At 39.7% G+C, this 26,925-nt stretch overlaps 1 protein-coding gene and 1 long non-coding RNA gene across 19 annotated transcripts in view; one reads left to right on the top strand and one right to left on the bottom strand.

Moving 5' to 3' along the window:
- Nucleotides 1-26,925, top strand: part of ANKRD44 (ankyrin repeat domain 44) — a 362,773-nt gene that overhangs the window by 132,879 nt on the left and 202,969 nt on the right. For all 18 annotated transcript variants that reach the window (XR_003134598.3, XR_003134599.3, XR_003134596.3 and 15 more), the window contains exon 3: nt 20,367-20,445. Coding sequence is in view for 12 of the 18 variants with exons in the window: in XM_049106597.1 (XP_048962554.1) it covers nt 20,367-20,445 (79 nt within the window). In the remaining 6 variants the exon portion in view is untranslated. The remainder of the gene's footprint in view (nt 1-20,366; nt 20,446-26,925) is intronic.
- Nucleotides 109-20,369, bottom strand: LOC118353460 (uncharacterized). Its single transcript, XR_004812456.2, has 2 exons — nt 20,238-20,369; nt 109-450 (listed from the first exon to the last, which is right to left on the bottom strand). It is a non-coding gene; the product is annotated as an uncharacterized LOC118353460 (long non-coding RNA).

Genomic DNA, 26,925 nt, shown 5'->3' with positions numbered 1-26,925 from the left:
AAGGCCATTTAACACTAAACATAGTGTTGTCTTTCTCTAATAATTCAGAGAGCACTTCAGACTCTCACAGAGACCTTTAGTGTTGCCGTGTAACAAACCACACCACAATTTACTGGTGAAAACAACCATTTTATTATGCTCATGGATTTTGTGGGTTAGAAATTAAGACAGGGCACAGCAGGATAGCTTCCCTGTGTTCTGGGATGTCTGGGCTCAGCTGGAAAGACTTGTCAGCTGGGGGGCCTTGACAGATGATGGCTGGAATCATCTGGAGATGTCTTCACTCTCGTGTCAGGCAGGTGATGCTGGCTGTCAGCCTGAGCACCTACACATGGCCTCTCCACGGGGTGCAGGCCCTTCTTCACAGCTGGGCACCGACAGGGCAGTTGAACTTCTGACATGGCACTCAGGGCTCCAAAGGCGAGTCGTCATTGCAAAGATCTTGAATCTCTAAATTATACGGGACAGGTAGCTGAATTCAGGTTCTGCTTAATAGAATGCTAGATAAGAAAGGGATTGCTGTGCTCAGCATGCTGCCTCGGGGATAATCTGCCTCGGGGAAGAAGAGTCTGGTAAAAGGGAAGAGCTGGATGTTTTGCATTAAGCCAGATGACAAGGATATTCTTACTTTGGCTGTGAGCCAGTCATGTGGTAAACAAGTATTTTTCCATTCTCTTCCACTTGCCCTGAGAGGTGAAGCAACCAAGCACAGTTCATGACGGTCCTAGTTTACAAACTAGGACATAATAAGAGCAGGTTTGAGTTATTTAAACATTACATGGACACAGATTTCCCAAGACCTCAACTCTTAGGTCCATTCTGATGGGCTTCGTCCATCAGCTAGCAATGCACAGTGCTTCAGGTTTGGAAATTATTCTTGATTTGGGTTTGGGGTAACCTTCAATGATTGTAACACATTAGCTCTAAATAAGATCTTTGATCTAAGGCAGCAGATTCCAAAAAGGGAAGTATAGGCATCCAAGGAAGTGTGCAAGATGATTCACTGGGGGCAGTACAATATCTACTTCTTGTTTTTTTGTTTTTTTTTTTAAAGTAGGCTCCACGTGAGCCCAATGTGGGGCTTGAACTCACAACCCTGAGATCAAGACCCGAGTTGAGATCAGGAATCAGATGCTCAGCTGACTGAGCCACCCAGGTGCCCTTGAATACCGATTTCTATTCTTTTTTCCTATTTCTATTTCTTAAAAAATTGTTAATATATATTTGTGTGTGCATTTTACAGAATATTAAATATAACAATATAGTAGTGAGTTCACAAAACTTTTAAATGACTAGTTAAATAAGTAATTTTGTGCTCAAAAAGTTGCTTTTTTCATTGATGGGGCATTTATACCTTATAGCTAATAGTTTTGAAACTGTTATGCAAACAAATCACCTGGGGAAACTTGATTTTTCTCAGCTCCGTGCAAAGAGTGATTAGAATTTGGGGAATTGATTCACACTATCTAAGCTCACAGGAGACTGATTTGTAAACTAAATCGCTAAATTTATTAATTTCTGATAGCTTGAAAATGAAACATCATTTATACGTGTTCTACTTTTTTCTTGGGCAATGTGATTTCTCTCAGGATATGAAAATCAGACAAGAGGCTCAATGCACCTTAAACTAGAAAGAAAATTTGAGGTTCCTAAAGGATATTTGCAAGAAGTCAAAGTAGCATAGTAGTGGGTTGTTCTTGAGATAGACTAGTGAGCTCTGATGGCCAAACTGCCTGTATTCCAGCTGTGAGTCAGCTGTCTACCAGCTGCAGTGTGACCTTGGGCTAACTAACCTCTCTGTGCCTCTTTATCTGTTAAATGCGGATACTCATAGTTCCTACACACTCGGAGCATAATCCATGGAAAATGCTTAGCTCAGGGTCTGGCACATGTTAAGAACCCAATCAACGTTGATGATTCTTCTCTATTCTAAGCGTGTTTCTTTCTAAAGAATTTAATTTTTGCCTAGAATCAGCAACTCCTGGAGGCATATTCTTATCACACAACATCCTCTTTTCAGTATTCCTCAATTTCGTTTGGTGCCTTTGTTATTTTTGTATCTTAATCCCTTACGGTACAGGAATTCTTTTTGTACCCCCAGAACCTATGGCAATGCCTACCCCTGAAAAACTGCCCTGAACAGTTTATGACATTACATGTGCTTCAGAACATGTCTTTGGATTGCAATTCATTTGGTCCAAATTGTATTGCTTTTGGCCAAAGACATGAGCATACTTAGAAGGAAAAGGATAGATCCCGGTTGCCAACTCCAAAGCTTTCAGTCTAGCAGGAAGTTCCAGTGTGTGAAGGGGGTGGGAGTGGGGGGTGGCTGTGCTGAACTAGAGCATTTGTGCCCCAATAAAGACATCCAAATTTAGATTTTAAAAACTTCTATGCTGGCCAAACACGGTCTCTGAGCAGATTTGGGGTCTAATTTTTGAGCTCTGGTGTAGATTAAAAGAGGTATAGATAAAAACTTCCAAATATACGTTTTATTGCCTCTACTAAAATGTAGAGGCTAAATTTATGGGCTAGCACAGTGTCATTTCTCTTTCTTTGAAACCTCTTTCTCCAGGCCCATTGTAAAAATTATTAGAAAATCCTTCTCGTTTCATAAAGCGAGTCAAAGCATGTACGTAATCGATGTGTTAAGTGCATTATCTAAAATAAGTCCAATTTTAAATTGCTGCCACATATAAATGCATGCTCACAGTTACTACTAAACATTTCTCTCATTGGGTAAAGTTTTAGGCTGAATGTTTCTTGATGCCAGCACCTTCTCTTACTAGTAACGCTTCTGCAAGTTGTACTGAATGGTGAGTCACTCCCAGGAAAACTCAAGCATTTGGCTAATTTGTCCATTGTCTCTTAGACACAGAACAGCATTTTCTGAGCTTCTCTAGGGTTCAGGGGTTCTTCTTACCAATCTCTAGTCCTAGCTGCTCACAGGTGCTTGCCCAAAGGAAAGGAGACGTATTGTGTGTCCCACTCACTGTGGTTGGTGCTCACTCCACCTTTCTGTCATCCTGGTAATTACAAGTAACTGTGGCAGCAATTAGAATTTGTCCACCGAAGATGAAAGGCTTGTCTGGTCAGTTCTTCCGTCAGGTGTCACCTCCTACAATGTTGAGCATATCTTGATTTTGTTCATCTGATCCTACAGATCTCTAGTCACAGGACCTACTAGAGAGGATGTTTATCTGGACCTTGGACTTATTTCTTTCCTCCTATCTGGATAGTGCCATTTTGATTACCCTGGAATCTAGTTGAGAATGGGTGCTCCCCATCTCCTCCACCTCTCTCGCCACCCTATCGTCTCTCCCTCCTTTCTATCAGCCAGCCAGAATGGGCATGTTGGGGAAAGAGTGAAAACATGGATTAAATAACCATTGGGCAGTGTTTCTTGATTGCTCACCATATACTAGGAATGTGCTAAGGGCTTTCTTAGCATCATTTTGTTCCATCTCACATAGCCCCAGGAGGTGGGTACTATTCTTATTCCCACTTTACAGACAAAGAAATGGAGGCTCAGAGGAGAGTCCAGTAACTTGCCCGAGGTCATATGGTCTAGGTGGCAGGGTCAGTCCTTGAACCTGGTCCTCCTGCCTCCAGCAACCACCACGTTGTACTGCCATCCTTAGAGGTGGCTAAAATCTAGGGCAGAATCAGCTAAGTGTAGGCAAAGCCTGGGGACCACAGAGGGAGGGACTACTACTTCTGAGAGAGACTGCTCAGAAAGCATTGGGAGGAGGGCCTCCGGGGAGGTTGAGGGCTAAAAAAGGTCCATCATCTTAGGGGTGGAGGAAATGAGGAGGAAGCAGGCCTACCGAGCAGAGTCCAGGGCCAGGAAAGGCAGTGCTCTGTGGCAGGGGTAGGGGTGAGCACCTTGAGGGTGGGTAGCAAGGGGTGCAGGGAGGGGAGCAGTGGGGGGTGCAGGATCCTGTCGCAGGATGACCTCCTCCCATAGAAAATGGACTGTGTGAGGGACGCCTGGGGGGCTCAGTGGTTGAGCATCTGCCTTTGGCCCAGGGCATGATCCTGGAGACCCGGGATTGAGTCCTACATGGGGCTCCCTGCATGGAGCCTGCTTCCCCCTCTGCCTGTGTCTCTGCCTCTCTCTCAGTGTCTCCCTTGGATAAATAAATAAAATATTAAAAAAAAAAAAGGAAAAGAAAATGGACTGTGTGCGTAGGTGGAGGCTGGGCTGCATCACTGCACATGCTCCCTCCTTCCTCAGGGACAGTGCTGTGGGAAGGGCTGTCCTGAGAGCCACCCCTCAGCTGGGGGGGGTGCGTGACCTGCCTGACCCCACAGTGTGGCCCAAGAGAACAGAGGAAAAAGGCTTCCTGTGTCAGGCGCTTCTGGGAACTCCAGGAACACACAGCTGTGCTTCTTCCCTCCCCTCTACGGCAGCTCCCTCTTCCCCACACTCCTGACCTTGTGCCGCCAGAGAGGGTCCTGGCACCCAGACCTCCAGGGACCTGAGGAATGGAGGAGGCCCCCATTCAAGCAGGTTGAAAGTAAAGTCCTTTCTCACCTTCTGAGTAAAATTTCTCAAGGAACTCTGGTCCTAGCTAAGTGACATGGCTGGTCTGGGATGTGGGTCTCCCAGCACACCTCAGCCTCAGGGAAATTCATCCTGTTGGGAAACTCTTGACGAATTTAGAAGAGTTAGGTACTGGGACGCCTGGGTGGCTCAGTGGTTGAGCATCTGCCTTGGCTCAGGGCCTGGTCCCAGGGTCCTGGGATCAAGTCCCACATCAGGCTTCCTGCAGGGAGCCTGCTTCTCCCTCTGCCTGTGTCTCTGCCTCTCTTTCTGTGTGTGTCTCTCATGAATAAATAAATCTTTAAAAAAAAAAAAAGTTAGGTACCAGCTATGACCCTGCATCCATTTTTTGTCCTTTATAAAGTACTTTGGTGGAACCATTCCCCCACTGTACTCTCATCAACCCTCTCCTTTTTTTTTTTTTGTTTGTTTTTTTCCCAACCCTCTCTCTCTCTCTCTCTCTCTTTTTTTTTTTTTAAATATCCAACCCTCTCCTTTTAAGAAATAGTGTTAGTGTTCTCCATCCCCAGCAGCCTGCCCTAGCATTGGGCCTGCACTGGCCTGTTAAGTTACCAACCCACGCCTTCTACTTTCTATGACTTTGTTCCAACATCCAGGTTTCCCATGCCTGGAACCATACCAGCAGTTTGATTTTAATAGAGCCTCTAATCATCTCATACACAGGTTTGGGCTAGCCAGAGAAAAGGGGATAAATGTTCCACATTTTAAAAAAATTCAATGTTTTTCACCCTACTTCCACAAGTCATTAGGGTCCCAGGAACTGGTATTTGTGGCCTAGCCATAGACATTAATGTCTTATTGGAGGTGAGGTGTTATGGAAACTGGAACTCTGCAGCAGGCAGCCTTCGTTGGAGGGAGCATAGGTGAGCTGAACTGATAAGGAACAGTAGCTGAGCCTCAGCTCCTTGGTACCAGCTTCTTAGCACGCCTTCCCACATACTGGGTAAGGAAGGTACAGGCCCCAGGCCCCAGCGGAAAGCAACAGAATGGATAGGAAGTTGGAAGGGCTGAAGGTTCTGGGATGGGGCTGAAGGTTCTGGGATGGTCAAACAGCTTAAGTTTTTTTTTTTTTTTTTTTATTGAAGTGTAATTGACAAACCATACTATATTAGTTTCAGGTGCACACCACAGTGGTTGACCAATTCTTTACATTACACAGTGCTCACCACGATAAGTGTAGTTGCCATCTGTCACCATACAACGCTTTTATAGTATTATTGACTATATTCCTTGTGCTATGCTTTTCATCACAAACAGCTTTGAAACAAGGCCAGGCCTCATCTGTAATGGACCAAGGGGGTTGCTATCTTCAATCAAGGTTAGAGGTGGGCAAAAGCCACACACAGCCATGACACCCACCCACCCGGACTATTTGGCATCCCCAACCCCTTATAGACAATCACTTCTCTGTCTCACTACAGAAACCTTCAGGCCATCTTTATACAGACTCTTTTCTTTTTGGGTTGTAGGTTTTGATAAAGAGTCTAAGATAAATCAAGACATTACTCCTTTTTATTCCATCAAGACACATATATTGAGCACCTGCTGTATGCCAGGGGTAGTGCTAGGTTGGTACGGAGATGAAAAAGACTATCTCTGTCCTGAGGCCAAAGCCTGGTTAGTGGGAAGCAGGGGAAAACAAGGGTGGACAATTAGATGCGATGGTGCCATGATAGAAACTGTAGAGTGGGGGTGTGGTGCAGAGAATCCGACAAGGTTTCAGAGGAATGGGCATTTGAGCTGATATTTGAGTGAAGTGACACTCTTCCAGGTGACTCCTGAACCCTAAATCAGTGGCTCCCTATTTTGTGACTTTGAAATAAAATGTCCTTAATTATACTTGAATTTAAAAAAATTAATTCATCAATTAAAAAAAATCCTTATGTCAGATGACCTGCTTCTTCTCAAGAGGGAATGGTTTTGTGTTGAGTGTCTCAAAGCATCACACTTCCACATTTTCATCTATCTGCAACTTGCCTTTTGGTCATGGAGTCACCACAGTCAGCAGTCTTTGCTTTAGTAGAGAAAAGGTAGAAGAAGCTCATCAGGTTCCTAGCAGCAGAAAATAAAGATTCTTAGACATAAAATGGCAGGTAAGAAATAGGCCAGTGGTCATAGATTTCTGTGTTTTCTCCAGCAGTATTCAGGGAGTGGAAGCCTAAACATCTTGTCACATTTAGGATGGGAAGAGAACATGTCAGAACAGTTATGCTTAAAACCCAAGAATATCTTCTTAAGGATGAAGTTGGGGAGTGATCTAAGATTAGCATTTATTTAAGGATTATAGGGAGGAAAATATCATATATCAAAACATACTGTGAGCTAAGCCATTTAGCCAGGTGGATCACTGATGGTGATGGGATCTTCTGGGGAATTTCAAGGCTGAGCATGAAGTATATCAGCAGTTGTGGGACTAGTAGATAGGTGGTGAGTGATGGAGGAGTAGTCCCTCTAAGTCATGATATTATGACAATATGTGAGCTGCTAAGTTTCCCTATCTATAGGAAATAGAATGCTAACATGTTAGTGAGATATGCCTGGGGTCTATTCCATCCTGAGGTCAAATTGCCCAGAGAGGGACACAAAGACCTCAAATCTAGAGCAGCCAAGAAGTAATGCTCCAGGACCCTCATCTGATTCAATCTGTGTCTTATTTTGTATTCTAATCATTATTTTATAATTCAATGGGAAAAATAATCAGTTTGTCACAATATAATGTTTAGAGCACTTTCAGAAATACATATGGTATGCAAGATAAGATACATTTAAATTAAAAAGCATTCCCTTTCATGAATACATAAGTTCAATAGAGAAAAGATGATAATTACAAGCAAGCAAACCACTCAAATATATATTAGTATTTAATCTGTCAGTGGAACGCTATATCTCTGTGTCTTCTCTAGTGTACATGGGTATTTGAGGTCTTCTGAGAGAAGACCCCATTCTTGTCTAGGATGCCAGAAGCCAGATTGTTGAGTGAGGATCCTAAGGGGGTCTTAACCCACATGAAAAAGCACTAGTTAGCCAGGAAATACAGTGAATTAAAGTTAGTTTGGGGAAAAATATCCTTTATAGCCCAAGTTTATGAAGGCCAAGTGCATCCCCTGTTACCATTTTCTCTGATGGTTGTTCTCAAGTGGTATAGGTTTATTTGAGATTGCCTAGCGGTGGAGAGATACAGCTCACATATCTCTTGTCTCCAAGAAGCACTGTTACACAATCTTCTCCACGTTCTGGGACCACTATTATCAGTCTGTAATTAAGGGACTTGAGAAGATTGCCATTTTGCAATCCACCCTCACTAAGCAGAATGTTCCATATGGAGTCTTTATAGTGTGTTTGGCTTTCTACCTCATTGTCTCAATTTGGAAAGGACATAGATGGGTGGGGTAACTGGGTGATGGCATTAAGGAGGGCACACGATGAGATGAGCACTGGGTGTTATACTATATGTTGGCAAATTGGATTTACATAAAATTTTAAACAAAAAAGACAAGTCTGTGGTTAATTTCTAATAAGTTAATAAGGTGAACTTGTATTGATAGCATAGGTGCAAAACTTTCTTATCAATTGTCAGAAAGATTTGGCAAGGGTGTTTTAGCTTGGGAATACCTGGTTCAAAGGCTTACAGCTTTGGGGGAGGAAAGAAAGGGCATAGCATCCAAATCCCCAGGGCAGCTCCCATCTGTCCAGGTTGCAACCACATCTGACTCTGCCGAGCTACAGAGAACATATGAGGAAAGAGGCTTTCAAGGCAGCAAGGATATTTTCTGAGCAAGGATTTAGAGCTGCTGAGGTGTGGATGTATAGATGGTTGTATGAGAGGAAAAGACTCCACTGTGAGTTCTGTGAGATAAAGGATGAATCCTGCAAGGCGCAGCGCTCTGGAGTCTGGGAGAGGCTTTGGTTACCTTTGGTTGAGGTTGGACAGGATACAGTGGCCAAGCCTTTGCTTTAGGCAGGAGAAGAGGCAAGCAGAGCACTGCTATTGGCCAGCTTTGCATAGGCAACCTCAGCCCTTCTACTGGTAAACAAATATCATTTCTTAACAATAAAATTGTTTCTCTAGAAACTGTTCTGAATCTCCTTTTTGTTTTGTATAAGTCCCAAGAGAAACTGAAAAAATCAGGATAAGCTTTGAGGATGTCAGTAATAAAAACGATAATAGGATGGCTAATATTTACTAGACATCTACTTTGTACCTGTAAGAGAGGTGATCCTATTTTCATTTTACAGAAAAGGGAGATGAGTCTCCGAGGTTGCTTTATTTGCTCAATGTCACACAGCTCATAAGTGGTAGAGGAAGGATTTGAAGTTGGATCACTCTGATTCCAGAGTCCACACTCTTGGCAGCAGGAAGATGCCTCTAATGAAGGGGTGTGTGTGTGTGTGTGTGTGTGTGTGTGTCCCTATCCTGCAGGTCACTTGACAAAAATAATCACAGTAGAACCAAAGGCCTCCAAAGGCCATGAGGAGGGTGGAAATAGGTTTTTCCTTGAAAAGGAATGTTGCTGGTTCATAAGGAAAGCATAGAGGACTCGGGCAAGTCATTTAACTCTTAGAATCAGCCTCGATTCTTGTCCTATAAGATAGGGATAAGAATACTTGCTTGATTAACGTTCCTGGATTTTCTAAAGAATTAGATGATGTGTAGGACAGCAGTCTGGCAACTCTATGGAGCATTATACAAATCACAAGCTTCCCGTGTTTAGTCACAAACATAATGTTTTGTCATTTGCAAAGAAACACATTCGCATATTAAAACCTACTACAAGGTAATGAAGGGCTTCTAACAGTAAATTAGGTCCAGTGCTTTAAATTTACATATAATTAGTTAAAACTAGCTCTTGTTAGAGCAGACTGGTTTTTTTCAACAGGAAAATCTTTTCTTATTTACAAAAGGAATTGTATTTTCTTGTCTCTGAACTGCATAATGTACAAGTCTTGAAATACAGGCAAAGAAGCAAAAGAGTAAAGGACACCCATAACATTATTCACCCAGAGGTAATCGTTGTAACCATCTTGGTACACTGAGCCAATCTGATATGTCCAGATAACTGTGTTGGTAATTTTTACTATCAGTATTACATATAAATTCTGTTTCTGAAATAGCTACCCGGAGGCTGAAAAAAATGTAATCATTTTGGTTAGGATGATTTTCTATGACTGCAAAAACTGTTTTTATAAGCTTTTGCTTTTAATTCCCCTCACTCCACCCAAATGGGTGAGAGAGAAGAGAGAGAGAGAGAAACAGACCCAATAACTAAGTTATTGTTGTATCTAGAGCAGACGCCTTTGAGCATTGTCTCCTTTTATACCACACTCATTCTTTCTCTCTCTGACATTTTCTAACAGTGTGTTGTGTGTGTGTCTGCTCTTTGCTGCCTGGTATGATTAATTGAATATTAGTCTACTATAGTAAAGAGCCCATTGCCTATAGTCAAGAGAGTGGGGTTCTTTGAGGCTGGACAGAGCGTGGTGCCTGGTACATAGAAGGGCCTAGGAAATATTTTGTCATTTGTATGAATGAAGGGTTCCACCACTGCCATTAACAGCCATCTGACCTTGAGCCAATCACTTAAACTCTCTGGATGTCTCTAATGCTTCCCAGTTCTAATACTTTAGATTTTAGGCTTCCTCCTCTGAGCTTTTGGTTCTGACACTGTGTGGTCTTTTACCTGATGATGAATTTTTACGCTTGCTAGCCCCTTATAGGTGCAAAAAGCTAGCAGCTGCTTTGTGTTCACTCTTTAATCCATAGGAGATAATTTTCCAATTGTTTTGTTTGTTTTCTGCCTTTCATCTTAGGCACCTATGTTTTGTTGAATAAGTTGGTTAGTGAAGTAATTAAAAGGGGCAGTGAGCCTAAGGCGGGGCCCTAACTGAAACTAGACTTCTCACCTCATTGGAACCAAAAGAGCTCTAATCTATGAGTTTCCTTAAATACCCTTAGCAGTAAAACATTCCCACATGTACAAGAATTATGATTTCTTCATAAAAAAACTAGTTAACAAGTGCATTAAATGAAAGACACTGCTTCTTAATATGCTTGGGATGCTGCACAGAACAGCTGTGAACTTTATCAACTTTCAGGATTCAAGGGGAGGTAGTGCTCTGAGACCTTCTTCGGTTTTCATCAGACACCCCTCATGATGTCTTTGCAGTGGCTTAACGTCTATTACTGTCTCACAGACAAAAAAGTACAAGCATCTTGGCCAGTTTTCCACTCGGTAGGACTAGAAGACTAGAAGCTTTTTCCATGTTCTGTTTCTACTCTCAAGATGTGTTCCTGACCAAATGAAGTCAGGGCAACGGAACAAATAGTTGGCACTCCATTGATTTCCCCAGGCAGAAATCAGTCTAAAAGGGCTTCTGTCATTTGGGAATCTCTGGGCACTGTGGTAAGATCCCAAAAGTCCCCTGGTAATTGACTACTTACCTGCTGCACTGTGCCCACAGGCTAGGCATAGACCATCCACCTTCCCACTTGTACTTGATTTTCTGGACTTATTTTCTATATCCTTACTCAATACATATTTGTCAAAGATTTTGCTTAGGAAATATAAGTGTTCTAAGGGATTTTGAAGAGAACTCTTGCTTGTGCCTGTTTTTAAAGCATGACTTTAACACCCTATTCTTTTTTAAGGACTATACGCGAGCTGGACATGAGTTGCCTTAAAAATTAACACATTATTGGCTGATTAAATTCTGCTATTTTCTCCTACTGACTGAATTTACCTTGTTGCCTAGGCATATTTTTTTAATTCATAAATATGCTCTTCTTTATATTGCCCAAGCAACAGAATGCTTTTTTAAATTTTATTTATTTAAGCAATGTCCACACCCAATATGGGGCTCGAACTCACAACCCTGAGATCAAGAGTCACATGTTTACTGATTGAGCCAGCCAGATGCCCTATGACAGAATGTTTTATTTGCCTGCTTATGTATTTTCTGCTTTATTGAGGTGTAATTTACATATGATAATATAATAGACACACTTAAAGTGTACCATTTGCAAAATTTTGACATATTTACACATGAAACCATTACCACAATCTAGATAATGAACATACCATTGCCCCAAAAGCTTCCTTGTGCCCCTTTATGGCCCTTAACCCCCACCCTTTCCAACCTCTCCTCCAGCCTCCTTGGGCAACAACTGATCTACTTTCAGTTGCTGTACATTAGTTTGCATTTCCTAGAATTTTATATAAAGGAATTCACACAGTATGTACTCTTTTTTTGCTAGCTTCTTCCACACGGCATAATTATTTTGATTCATCCACGTTGTGACATACAGCAATAGTTCGTTCCCTTTAATTGCTGAGTAGTGTTCCATTATATGAGCATACCATGATTTGTTCATTCATCTGTTGATGGAAACTTGGATTGTTTCCTGTTTTTTGGCTATCACACATAAAACTGTTGTAAAAATTTATGTACAAATCTTTGTATGGACATATGCTTTCATTTCTCTAAAGTAAATTCCTAAGAATCTGGATCATATAGTAGGTCAGTCTTGACTTTTTAGAAAATTATCTGTTTTCTGAAGTGGTTGTACTATTTTGTATTCCTGCCAGCAGTGTATGAATGTTCCAGTTTCTCTACATCCTCCTCAACACTTGGTATCATCAGTCCTTTTAATTTTAACCAATTTAATAACTATATAATTTTAATTTGCACTTCCCTCATGATTAATGATGTTGAGCATTATTTCATGTGCTTATTTGCTATCTGTATATCCTTGGTGAAATATCTGGTCAAATCTTTCCCCTACTTTTTAAATGGATTGTTTGTTTTCATATTAATGAATTTTGAGAGTTTTTTGTACATTCTAGATAGAAATATTTTATCCAACATGTTTTCTTCCTCTCTCTGTGGCTTATCTTTTCATTCTCCTAACAGTGTGTTTCAAAGAGCAGAAGTTATTAATTTTGATGGAATACATTTATCTGTTTGTTCTTTTATGGGTTATGCTTTGGTGTTATGTCTAAGAAATGTGTGCCCAACCCAAAGTCATGAGGGATTTCTCCTGTGTTTCCTTCAGACATTTTATGATTTTAAATTTAGTTTTGTGATCTATCTTGATTTAATTTTTGTCTAGGGTGCAAGGTACGGATCAAAGTTCATTTTATTTGCATGCAGATATCTAATTGTTTCAATGCTGTTTGTTGACAAGGCTATGCTTTCACCAGTTGGCCTTTTTACCATTTTAAAAAATCCTATATCTTGTCCACATATGTGTCTTTGAACTGATACCCAATTGTCTTGATTACTGCAGCTCTATATAAATCTTAAAATCAGGTAGTATTAGTTCTCTAACTTTATTCTTTTTGCCTGCTTGTACTTTTACTTATGAGAATTTTGTCCTTAGGTCTACAGTACTAGGTCAAGAATGTTAATTGTAATGAAAAATAACTTTCATTTTATTTACCAAAGCTTGTAACTATTCAGAGAGTCAACAAGAGCATGAGCAGTGGAATCAGATCTGGTTCTGAATCCCAGTGCTACCATTACTAGCTGTGTGACTCTCATCAAGTTGCTTATCATCTCAAAATCTCAAGTTCCTCTTTGTAAAATGGGGATGAGAATATATACCTTACAGCAGTGTTTTAAGGATCAAATTAGAGAATATATAATGTCTTATATAATTTTTAATATGCATTATTTTATGTTTAAAAAATTGGTATAATAAAAATATCCAATAGTTACCTAAGGCATATACAATCAAAGCATCTTTGGAATTCCCATTTCTCTTATTTTATTTATTTTAGATTTTATTGATTTGAGAGACAGATAAAGAGAGAGAGCATGCACAAGCAAGGGTAGTGGGGGGAGAAGAAGCAGACTCCCCACTAAGCAAGGATCCTGAGGTGGGGCTCCATCCCAGGACCCTGAGATCAGGACCTGGGCTGAAGGCAGACACTTAACCCACTGAACCACCCAGGCGCCCCATTTTACCTTCATTTTAAATGGCTTTTGAGTTATTCTTGTTTAGTTTTAATAATTATATATAGTTTTGAGGTTTGGAGTTATAATTTGAACATGTTTAGATATAGCAAAATGTACTAGTGTTTTTCATACATCCATGTTACATTCAAATGGGTTGGGCTAAATGCCAACAGAGTGATGATAGAATAAAAGTTGTTTGATGCTGGAAGTATATAGGGGCAGAGATTTGCTGTCACATTTGAGGCATAGAAAATTCCAGCAAAGGAAAATCCAGCTCCATAAGATAGTACATGCATGGAAGATGAATAATGAATATAAATCTAAATTTTTCTTTTATGGTAACTTGGGGTAGACATTGATCCATATCTGCTGTGTCTGGGTGAAAGACAACTTTTCACTGAAAGTTGAATTCAACAATATATTAAAAACTACACATCATGAGAAAAAGACTAAAACTGAACTTATAAGTGGGTAAAGGATATGTACAGGCAACTCGCAGTTGAAGGAGCCAAAACTTTTAATAAACACATGAAAAGAACCTTAAATTCACTTGTGTATAATAAAATGCAAATCAGAGTAACAATGAAATATCATGTCAGGCACATCATATTGGCAAAAAGTAATAAAGTTGGTAACATCAAATATTGGCAAGGATGTTGGGGAAAGGAACAAATTTATGGCTAGGGAGTATAAATTGTAAAACTATTTTTGAAAGCTATTTGAAAATACCTAATAAAGTTGAATATGTATATACACTGAGATCTAGCACTTCCTTTTCTTGGTATCTGCCCCAGAGAAATTGTCATCCATATGCACAGAGAGACACGTACAAAGATATGCATTGCAACGCCATTTGTAGTAGTGAAGAATTGAAAACAGTCTAATCTGTCTCCTCTCCCTCTCGTTCTCTTTCTCTCTCATACACACACACACACACACACACACACACACACTTCACATTATTTTCTAAACCACTGCAAGTCACAATACTTATGGCACTTTACCCCTAAAGCTATTTTTTAAAACAGAATTCTGAAGCGGATATAGAAAAATGTCAACTTGTTTGATTTTGCTGGTGGGAACACACAGATCCATTATTTTCTGTACCTCTCTGTATTTGTGAGATGTTAAAACTTGAAAGTAAACACAAAAATTTAAAAAAGAAATATGACATTCGTTTCTCTGCTTTCTTTTCCTCTTTACAAATGTCTTATAATTCCTCACCTGAAGACTAAGCATCTTTCCCATTTTGAGTCTTGTTTGATTCAAATCTATAACATGTCTTCAGCTCTTTTCTTCACATGATTTGAAATATCTCCAAGGTAACTATTTTGTTTTTGGAGTTGTTTTAGACATCATCTTGCTTCTAGGGATCTCTGTTCAATATCAAATTAAGCTTGCTGGGCCTAAGTTGTCAGTTATTTCCTTGCTTTTTTTGCTGTTTGGGGGAGTTTGGATTGACAATTGGAACTTAACTTCTGTATTTCATGCCAGCGAAGGCTGTGCAGGGCTTGTTTCCTTAACATTGCTTCATCTGCCTGTCTTGGTATGTAAGATATTTATATGTAGGGAGGGATATTTGTTTTAGTGTATAATAGATACTTATAATGAAGATTAGGTCATGCACTTCTAGCTGAGAATTTCCAAAGCATATAATAAACAATTTTTAATCTTCAGAGCAGAGGCTTGGGGTGCCCCTTCAGCCTGACTGCCTACACGGTATTTTTGGCTGCCAGAATGGCCTCTCTGCCCATGTCAGGCTCACTTTATGTGTACATACTTTAAGTTCCCTATTTTCTTTTATCTGCCCCTTTGGTAAACAGACGACAGAAACTTCCTCTGTCTGATCTCTCTCTGACATACTACAAATTTAGCTCAGACGCCAGCTGGCTGTGTGTGTCTCTGGCTATTCATAGAAAGGAAGGGTTTACCTTCCTTCCTTCTGGGGAAACCTGCATCTTTTCATGGGTCCGAATCTATTTTCAAAGGGCTATTTGGAATCGGAGTTACTGGGTAATCGGAGAAGGTCTTTTTTGTGATACTTGAATGATCTTTTAAAAAATACACTAATGGGTCATGTCTAATATATGTGGAACTTACTGTGTTTACTTTTTGAATAATTTTCTCCTCTTGTATTCGTGAATGTTGTCAAGACCGCCATGACCATCCTTCAGCTCTTGGTCATCACAGATCATCCACTTGAGCACCAGGTGGCAGAGAACACAAGTGGAGCAAAACACTTAGCTCAGCCACTCTGGTCCTGGCCTGGTCCTTGATTCTAATTTTGATCCAGAAATAATCCCTAAGTCAGCTGGTAAGATATAGACAGGGTTCTGTGCCTACCTAGAAGTCTGGCCCTGGGTTTCCAGAGTTTCCAGATAAGCTGGAGCCAGTAGGGTTTCTCGGGAATCCTGGGCAAGATGTGCCTATTTCCCAATTCAGAAGCATTTTTTTCTCGTCAGTTGAGATTTCCTGCCCAGAGCATTTCAGAGTTGGGTGGGTTTCAGGGCAATATTCACAAAGACATTTGTCTTGTCACTTTCGGTAATTTTCATAAGTCATTTGACATCATAAATATCACTAATTGCTATTTCTCTGTTACTATTTTTATTCTGATGCCCTAGATATGGGAACTGGTAACTGGACTATAAGTTTCTTTAGGGTGAGAACTGGATATTTTGAATTTTGTGTTCCTAACATCTACCACAATGTCCAGGATATAATAACTTCTCAATAAAGGTCTATGTCTAGAACATATGACTGAATAAATGGGTGTAAAACATACCCCAAAGTCACTGTCCTATTTTTTCTTCTCCTGTCCTTCTTGTTTACTCTTCTTGTTTTCATCTCTCTTAGACCAAAGTCTTAGATGATTGCCAGAATCACGTGTTTATACTGCTTTCTGACACTTTTCTTGTACGTTTCTCCCTCAAATTTTGTTCATTTAAAAAAATTATCTTTTTTTTCTTCTTGGACTTTGTCTTTTCTATCTTAAATTATTTTAAAAATTATCTGTATCTCTATCTGATTCTTCTGTTATCTAAAGTTCTTTCTGGTTGTTATGCCTGCTGACTCTTGCTTATAGTTAATTGCTTCCACATGGGTCTTGCGGCTTATGCTTGTGAGCTCATCTTCAGAGGTGGTTTAACTGTGGGTGTCCTAAATTGCTTGTATCAGGACACATCTCTTCAGACAGGTTTTTTTTTCTTCTTCTTGACACCCTAGGGATGTTCATGGCCTACAACCAATTTTATGCCTATTTTTCAGCTTGTAAGTTCCTAGACTATGGAGGTATTGTGAATTCAAAACCCCAAACCACATGAGGACAGATTCTGGGAATGTAAATGCTCAGTGGAGACACTTTTATTCCCTCATCAGGAATCTAGACAAAGGCATTGCCTTTCCATCTACCTGTGAGAGTGTTTGGCTTTTTATTCAACATAAATTCATTTCAAGAATCTTTCTTTCTTCAACACCACTTCAAGGGATGCCTGGGTAGCTCAGCAGTTGAGCGTCAGCCTTGGGCTCAGGGCGTGATCCCAGGGTCCTGGGATCGAGTCTCACATTGGGCTCCCAGTGAGGAGCCTGCTTCTCCCTCTACCTACGTCTCTGCATCCCTCTGTGTCTGTCATGAATGAATAAATAAAAATCTTAAAAAAAAAAAAAAAAGAAAAGACCACCTCAAGGATTCTTCTCTATATGAGGGTATCAGTTCTAGTTCTTCACCTCATCTCCCATCCCTGAGTGCTGGGCAAGTCCTACAATCTCTCCAAATGTTTATATTCCTTAGCTTTTCGATCTAAAACACCATCATCTTTCAAATGATGATAATAAGACTTAACAATAAGGTTTTTAAAGGTGTATCTCCCCTGATAGGGATGTTATAAGATTCAAGTAGTAGAAGAGATGAAAAGGCAGTTTGGGAAAAAAAAAAAAAAAAGATTAAAGCACTCTATAGTTAGGTTTTGTTTCTTCTTCTAGATACCCTAGGGGTATCATTGGCCTAGAATACATTTTTCTAGTATTATGACCAGTATACTCTCTTCCCCAGACTTCCCCTTCCTTCTCCTACCATTACATTTCATTGTCCATTTGTCTAGCTTGTGGCAAAATAGAGTGGACTTATATGTAGGCAGAGGATGAACTGCAGCCTTCCGGCTGATTTGACCTGATTGAGGATGGTGATTACTGTGGCTCTGTTATTTAGCTCTCTGCTCATGATCCTGTCTATCCCTCAGGTTCCTTGCTAGAGTGTTGGTATTGATAACCTTTCGTCAGTAGTTACTGTTATTTTAGTTGAGTGCATTGCTTTTTTAGTTAAGGCCTTAGTAGCACATGAAATTGTTTATATAGTTCTGATACTTTGGACAACCAAAGAACTGCTGCCTGAATACAGATTTTTTTTGTAGTTACATGTCTATGGCATGTCACTGAAGGAGAGTATCAATTGGTATAGTTGTTCTGGAAGCTACAAGAAACCTTTAAATGCATGTCAACAGGAACACTGATTGTTACAATCAAGAATTTTTACAATATGATCTCACATAACACACCCATTTTATGTTATAAAAGCTTCAGTTTGAACAAGCCATGTCATAAAAGGTGCCACAGAATCGGCAAAGCCAGTCTTTTAATGACAGACCAACCAGTTTTAGATATTGGGGTTTTCTTTGCTTTTTATTTGAGGCCAAGCTCTCAAACAGAGCATTGACTTTGCTTCAGGTCAAATGAAGTCATAATTTGGGCTGGGTTAGTCCTTGTTTAAATCACCTAGGTAAGGTTTAATTTGTTGAACCAAACCCTGGAACCAGTTCAATTCACAGAAGAACATGTAATTATATAACTTTTGTCATAAGACTCAAGAGAAATGTTTCATAGATATAGTGGGAATTCAAAGAGACTATGAAGCTAAGATGGGAAGTGCTTGTAGAGATGGCAATAGGAGAAATAGAAATAGAAACAGAAAGCATTTGTGAAAGTCTAGTCTCAGGTCTTTGTATGGTTCTTTGTGCAAATTAATACACTTAAAATATTTTTCAAGTTTTCAGATATTGAATCTCTATTTTCATGGAAAGTATGACAACTATAAGATGGTTAACCATGGTTGTATATCTTTCTGAATTTTCTATGGTATATCTTTATATGGAACAGTTACATGACTGCCCTATTTCCACTTATCTATAATAATGGCCTGCAACAGAAATTCCCAGCTAATTCAGACTTCTCTTTTTTTATCTGCTAAGAGTTAGTCCAACCCTTCATAAAACCTATTTATCAGACCTCCTAACAAATAGACTGATTTGAAGATCAGTTCTTGTCATGTCCCCTATCTGCCATATATTTTAGATATTAATGAGTCACAAAATGCCTGAAGGTATTAGTCTGAAAGAGACTGAGAAAGAGCAGAGGTCCTGAATTGTCAGAAAACAGAATTGTGTCCTTGGGCAAATCTGAGGGTGATTGGACAGGTTGTATAATCAAGTGATAACAGGAATGATGATTAAAATCAATAGCACCTTCACAAATCTTGCAACTAAAATGCATGCTGGTTTTAGGAGAAATCTCAAAGACATAGCTACAAACTTTGGTTACTGTTGTGGAGCAATCAATGGAAGTTTATAGAAGAAGCAATGCACATAGACCATTTCAGTTTGGTTGATTTATGCTGAGCATCTAGTTTGCTGCTACTGTGTGGATAGAGGGGAGTAAGACCGGTTCTTTACCCTGTGGAGTTCTTAGTGTTGGAGGGAAGATATCACACAACTATCTATGCTCACCACAAAACAACTTTGCCTAGAGCCCTTGGCGTGCATGGGCCAAGCTTCATGACTGCCAGGGCTTTATTTACTTACATTATCTTGAATTCTCTCATCAGATATTCCAGTTTACAGATGGAGAAGCAATATTTCCCCCCTGCATTTTATCATGTTAACAACATAATATGTTAAATGCTTTGCCAAGGACTTAGACTGAAGTCTGACAAGCAAAAGTCCAATCTTGGCTCTGCTATATACCTGTGGGGTCTGGAGGAAATTTCTTAATTTATTTGAGCCACAGTTTTCTCATCTGTAAAACAGAGATAGCAATAGCTACCTAGGCTCTCGGCTTCAATGTCAATATTCTCAGAAAGGCCTTGTTCCACCATTCTAAGGAATCTTGTTTCCATCTCCCCGTCCCTTAATCCCATTAACCTGTTTCAGTTTTGTGATAGCCTTTGTCACCATCTGAAATGATGTCATGTGCCACTGGTTTCCATGACTATTGGCAGTTTCTCCACTTGAATGTAAATTTCACGAGCGCAAAGACTGAATCCAAAATCTGGTTCCTGGCACATAGTAGATGTTCAGTAAGTTGCATGAATGGGCAGTGAACTAGGCAACAGTTAATAGAGATAGAAAGGAGAAAGGGGCTGTTCTTAATGTTTAATATCCTTGTGAATAATTCCACTATGTTCCCTTAGAAAGAAAACAAATCATTGCATGTTTTGAACACTGCTATTAAAGTAGGTAGAAAGGTTTGAATTTTTTTTTTTTTTACCATAAGGAATGTCTGAAAATAAATTGAATTTCATCATCTATTGCATGATAGTCCATTCCTGACCTGAGCTGGGCTGCAATAAAAGGAGCAGAGAGACAAATACAACACACACAGAAACGGGATCTTTTGCACTTGTGACTGCAGGAGATGCTGAGAGAAATGTGTACCCAGAGCTCACCTGAGTAGGTTTTGGCCTTCACGCTCTCCCACAAACAGGAACCTTAGAGTGAGTGAAACGTCGTACTATGTCTACAAAAGGCACTTCCAGCCTCTGCTAACTTGTCATTTATCTTTGCCATTGTTTCAGGATTCTGAGAAGCGAACCCCGCTTCATGTGGCTGCGTTTCTGGGAGATGCAGAGATCATCGAACTCCTGATTCTGTCGGGTAAATACCAGCTGTACTTAAAAGTCTCTTGCAGATAAAAATTTGAATGACCAACTCACTAGATTGACTATGACAAGGAAGTCAAACAAATTTCTTTATTGTGCTCATGGAAGTTTATTTGTCCAGCGATTTTATCAGCAGACAAAAAACCATGCAGGAGGTTGTTCTTACTGAAAAGTGACATCTCCAGTAAAACACTTATATTGCCTTGGAAGTCTGATTTCTGACTAATCAGGCCCAGTATTATGGATGAATTCAGTAGATTTGGCTGTCTTTTAATTATTTTTATTGTTGAAAAAAAATGAACAAGCAAAACTGATTCCTTAAAACTGACATGAACGAACACAGATGTATGTGTGTATTTACACACGTTTAAATAGTGTGGCAAAACAATACTATGTTTTGTCTATGGATACATGACTGTGACTATGTAATAAAACGTGGAAAGAAAGGAAACCTATCATTTTCCAAATAGTAGTTACCTCTGAGCAGGCTGATTGATGAGAGGTATTTTCAGGGAAGGGTAAAAAAGAGACTATAATTCTGTGAAGTATTTTATTTAAAAAAGATTGGAAGCAAATAGGGCAAACGTGGTTTTGTGCTATTATTCTCTCGATTTTCTTACGTATTTTAATATCTCATCGGATTTAGAAATGTCAGTGCATTCATTTTTGAAAACCTGTGTGCTTGGTACATCTCACCAAACTGGTTTCCAAAACCAATATGTGCTTTCTCCTTTGAGTATTTGCTAGACAAATCCCCAGAATGAATCTGAGCACATGCACGTGTTTCTGTGTGGATTGCAGCCTGGCTGGCTTTCCTCCTCCTCCTTTTTGTTTGGGGAGATTAAAATCTGGAGGAAATAGCTCTGCCCACAGACTATGCAAAGGGCCTATACTAAGGGTTTGCCTTTGCAGTAGAAAAGGGAAGCTGTGGAATTCCAAAGAAAGCTGTGCAAAGGTGGGAGCTAAGGCATATATTCAAACAGATGTGGGGAACACGGTAGAAAAACACCCAAGAATTGTGCTGTGATACACAAGGATGATTCACATTGCCCTTATTTTTGTTGTGTTTATGTTCTTGAGGTGGATTTTCCCAGGAAACAAGTATTCTGTGCCATACAACGTGTGTGCCCCATGCTGCTGACAATTGCATGGAGCTTAGGTTAGATTTTGTGTGGCATTCCTTGTGCTTTCAAGAGCAGGTCTACTTTCTGACAATTTTTTTTTCATCTGTTTTTATTGAAGTTCGATTTGCCAACATATAGTATAACACCCAGTGCTCATCCCATCAAGTGCCCTCCTCATTGCCCGTTATCCACTTACCCCAACCGCCCTCCCACCTCTCCTTCTGCAACCCTTTCTGACAATTTTATTAAAGATGTTCCAGGGCTACATTCCAAACAAACATGTATTGTTTGGTGCTGGCACAGACTATGGTTGAGAGCCAGTACACACCTGGCTGGTGGCCCCAGCTGTGGAAATTTGGCCCATAGAAGATTGTAGGCCAAATCAGTGGGGTTGTAAAATAAAGAATTTTGTGATATGACACCTAAGTGATCCCAACCATCCAAATATTGTATTAAGTGACATCTCAGAGTCTCAGAGGAAGGTTTAGTTCATGAATGTGCAAATTCAAAATTTTATCTTAGACTCCCAACTTTGTATTTTTTTTTTCCCACTTCTAAAGGAAGATTTTAATTCTGTGGCATGAAGTTGACCCATCTATTTTCCTCAGGCATCTGTGGGCTGGGGACTTTCAAGAAACATGGTTTCACATCACCTGCCTATGGGGTGGAGTCCTCCAGCCTCTCTTTATATGGGGCTGATCCAGTAGAACCTGGAGACTGTCCCATTGATCTTGATCTGCATACCCATTTGGTCTCAGAATTACTGAGCTGTTAGCCTCTCTGGTATAATTTTGGATGGCACTTGTCCTCATATCAAATGAGGAAGGCTTAGGGTATGGGAGAACATTGAGGAAGCTCTTTAGAAATTTTACTCAACTGTGGAAGCTTGGACAAACTCTTGGAATTCACATGGCTTTAATTTCTCTGAAAGGTCTTTTATTCAATTTGTATATTAAATTCCTAAAGAAATATCATTGCGAGAGCATGATGATTTCATTTCTGAGCTTACATCTGGCAACTGACCCTTTAGGGAATCCAACCAAACTGTTTTCCAATTTAATAATGAATGAGGTGCTAATGATTCCCATGTTGGACAAATAATTTGGCCTTGCCAGAATAGCCCATTACAGCTGTGTACTCCATTGTTGTATTAACTTACAGAGTGTGGTGTAACCCAAGCCCACTAAATTCCTACTGACATTATCTTCTAGTAGCCAGGCAGATGGAGCCCTGAATGCCTCTGAGTAGAAAGGGAGGAATTCAGACCTTGAAACTTTCCTCCTCTTATAACTGCCAGTTCAAATTCTGGCTTTATTTCCCCTTCCTGACTCTGGCTTCTGTTTGGTAAGTAGCCAGAGTTGGGATTAAGGCGAAGAGAAGGTTAAAGCTTGCTAAATCATTTGCTAGAGATGCATGAATGAAATCAGGTGAACATATCAGTGGTTAAGAGTTGAGAGACCAGAGCTGAGCTCTAGGAAGCAGAACACACAGGAAAAGGAGCACAGCCAACAGTACCCTAGAGAGAAACTTGGGATGCATGAGGGTTCAAGTCCTGGGCTGAAGGAAGAAAACTGGTACCCACCTTCTAACATGGGAGTGTTTGAGGATATAACTACTGATTTAAAACGATACATTTATTAGAATATAGGCCACAAAACGAGTGGTATCTAATAAATGATACACTTATTAGAATATAGGCCACAAATCACTTCCTGTGATTTGTCAAAAGGTGATTACCATTCTCAATGCAGATTGTCGCCAGAGCCAGTGGCAGGTCATTCTTTTGATTCTTTTTTTTTCCTTTTGATTCTTTTATGCATAAATATTCATTCATCCTTTGAGGTTGGATTTGATTTTTTTTTTTTTTTTGGTCTGGTGAAAGAGGGGTGATTAAACCAAGTAATGCTGGTTTTGGCACCCGTAGTGTGGTGTGATTATAAAGTAATGAGACATTTTCTGGTGGGTGTGTAAACTGTATTAAAGGCAAGTCCAAAGGGAGTTTGAAAAATGTTTTAAGCAATTGCCACATACACTGAATTATCATATACCTCTTCCAAGGTCATTGCTCTGAAGGATGGTGCTTTTGGGCTGTGACCACATTTGGTCTGTTTGTTTAAAAGCAAAATCAATAGCAAGCTGGTCTCATTATAATCATATATCATATGCTCTTTCTTTCATATTTGTTTATTTCTACGATTAAAAGTCAAACTTTGGATAAATCAGCCTTAAGAATCAGTCATTCTCTCTGGCCTATAAGGTTTTTCAGGCACTTAGTCTACCTTTTTCCTTTGTTTTACTTCTTGGATGACAAGGCTAAGAGAACAGAAATACTGCCTCTGGGAAAGAGACTTAGTTTCCTTTACTCTTGATGTCTATGAAAACAAATCAAGTGGTAATAGGGATATGATGAAAGCATACTTAATTTATAATTAGAGTATATGCCTGACAATTTTGAGTTGAATCTTTATTTCTGAAGAATCAGCTATAGACTAGCACTTTTTTTTTTTTTTTTTTTTTAATGCTTAAGCTTAAGAATGTCCTTGGGTAAAAAGCATTTGCCTCTAAATCATTAGACATGCAGACTCTGTCCTTCAGGGCACAATAGTGCCTGACAGGCAGGTAAATAACATGAAGCTTCCTTTAGAAAAATCAGTTATAAATATTCAACTCAAAACCATCCGACATCTCCCTCTGCCATGTAAACAAGACTCTTGGACGTGTTCGACGGAAGAGGATGAGGAAGCTGGTGGCAGGAGATGACATTGATGAAATAGCGCTTGGTCCTCGTTCAGATAACTCTGCTTTTGTCATAATAATTTTGTTGTTTGAGGAGAGGAGATTTTTCTGGCAGCTGCCTTTTTAACCTTCTGGAGGAGGGTGAGTGGAGGGATGGAGACTGCAGGAAGCCACTTCCTAGATTTCTAATTATTTTTCAATTCCTCAAATGATTCTAATGCTGCACAGAAACAATCCTGGTGTTGGTTGTTTGTGACAGGCTGGGTGTGTGTTGCTTTATGATACCTAGCAACTTGGGGTCATTTTTCTCCTGGAAAGAATTTTAATATTAAAAGCCACATTTGGATCTACATAAAACTGGAAGTTTTCAGAATATATAAATATAATAGTAATAACAATACAATGTAAATGTATAAATTATAAGAAGAAACAATATAATAAAATGAAATATGTAATATAATATATAGTATAACAATATAATGGAAAAAATAGAGGAAATAGGCAAAGAATATGAACAAGCAGTTCTCAGAGAATGCATTTCAAAGGGCCAGTAAACAAACATCTTAGAAGATGCCCAACCTCACTGTTAAATAGGAAAACAGAAAAAGGTGATACTATTTTCTTCCAATCAGATTTGCAATATTTTAAATGACTACATCAAGTATTGACGAGGATGTGGGAAACTAAGCAATCTCATGCAGGAGCTGTCTTTGGAGGGTGGAGACTAAGGATTAAAACCAAAAGTGTGCATAACCCATGACAGAAAGTCCATTTCTAATTATCTGTCCTAGACAAATACTTGCGTGTTTGCACAAAGGAATCATTTTATGGATATTCACAGCAGCATTGTTTGGATAATGGAATAGTGGAAACAACTGACATACCCATCAATGGAGAGAATGTCTAAAAAATTTAGTGTGTTTATATGTTGGAATACATGTAGTAATTTAAAAAAATGGACTCCTACTGTAAGTATCAACAGAGATAGATATGAAAACTATATTGTTGGGTGAAATAATTCCGGGGGTCAATTCAGAAACAATTCAGAAATTCAGTGTTATTGCAACAGGAGACAATATTCAGACAGTTATTACAATATGATATAATCTATGTAAAAGTGTACTCATGAAACATTGGAGGTTTTTAAAAAATTATTGTGTAATGTTTTAAATACACAAAAAGAGTATTGTACTGACCACTCAGCTTAATTCTCTCAATTTTCCATAGTACACATATTTGACATGTGAAGGGATAAAAGAACCTGGAAGCTTCTGTACCAGGCTCAGAGCAATGTTGTTTTTCAGGAGGTGGAGAGAGGCCAGCATTGAGGATGATACTTAAGAGGAATTTACCCAAATCTGTAAATTCATTTTTTTTTAAAGAAGAATGCATTCATGCATTATTTGTATGATCAAAACATGAAGTAAAACAGTACTGTTGCTTTTCGTGGTGATAGGCAGATTTTCTTTTTAAGATTTTATTTATTTAATCATGAGAGACACACACGGAGAGAGGCAGAGACATAGACAGAGGGAGAAGCAGGCTCCCCGCGAGGAGCCCAATGTGAGACTCCATCCCAGGTCCCTGGGATCACACCCTGAGCTGAAGGCAGACGCTCAACCGCTGAGCCACCCAGGCATCCCAATAGGCAGATTTTCAAAGCTGCTGTTCAAACTGCCTCAGTGGAGGAGACGTTAAGGAATCTCTCCTTTAGCCAGAAAGCATCCTTCAATGGGCAACTATTAATTTAGGTCCACCCTGGTCTTAGACCTAAATTGGCACATTGTGCTGATGGCAGATGCCCCCAGTTTCTATCCCTTAGTCCCTGACTCTGCTGATAATAGTTAGCAAGCAATTATGTCATGCTTACCATGTGCCAGAAAGTGATCTCAGGGCTTTTGTGGTTTATCCTTCTAGACTGTTCAATGTTTTTACAAAAGTGGGCTCACTCCATATATAATATTTCAGCACTTGCTTTTTTTCACCTATCAGTAGTTTGTGAACATCTCTCCACATTATTAAGAATTCTTATAAATCATCACAACTACCTCATAAGGCTATAGAGTAATTTATTAACAATTCTAACACCAAAGATTCCAGTATTTTGCTTTATGACCAACCTTTTATAATACATTCATGCTTTATATATGGAGATGTCATTAATTCCATAGTTATCTCCTTTGGAAACATGTTATAGAGCATTCTAGCGCGCGCACACACAAAGACAGAACTAAGTTGTGTGTGAGACAGAAGGGAGAGAGGGAGGGAGAGAGGGAGAGAGGTGAGCCAGGAAGAAGGTAGAAGAAGACTAAAGGTAAGATTTCAACATGCAGTGGCAAAAGCAGTGTGGACACAGGTCTGGGCGGGTACCACACGCATGCAGTAGGCTCCTGGTTGGTGGTCAGCCTGGTGAGGAGCTACTGGGATGAGATGGATAGATTCAAAACATGGTGATAAAATGTCATTTGGAAAGACAGCAAAAGATTCCATATGATTCTAGAAACTCTCTCACCTTCGGGTCATCATGGGCTTCCATGGTCTCACGTTTCCTGGGTATGCTGACCTGGAATCTGTTCTACAGCTGGGCATCCACCTGTGGGATCAGCTCCTGTGGT

This window comes from Canis lupus, chromosome 37 (assembly GCF_003254725.2).
Source record: "Canis lupus dingo isolate Sandy chromosome 37, ASM325472v2, whole genome shotgun sequence".
NCBI lineage: Eukaryota > Metazoa > Chordata > Mammalia > Carnivora > Canidae > Canis > Canis lupus.
Note: the sequence above shows the minus strand (reverse complement) of the source record. Positions and strands in the feature narration are given on the sequence as shown.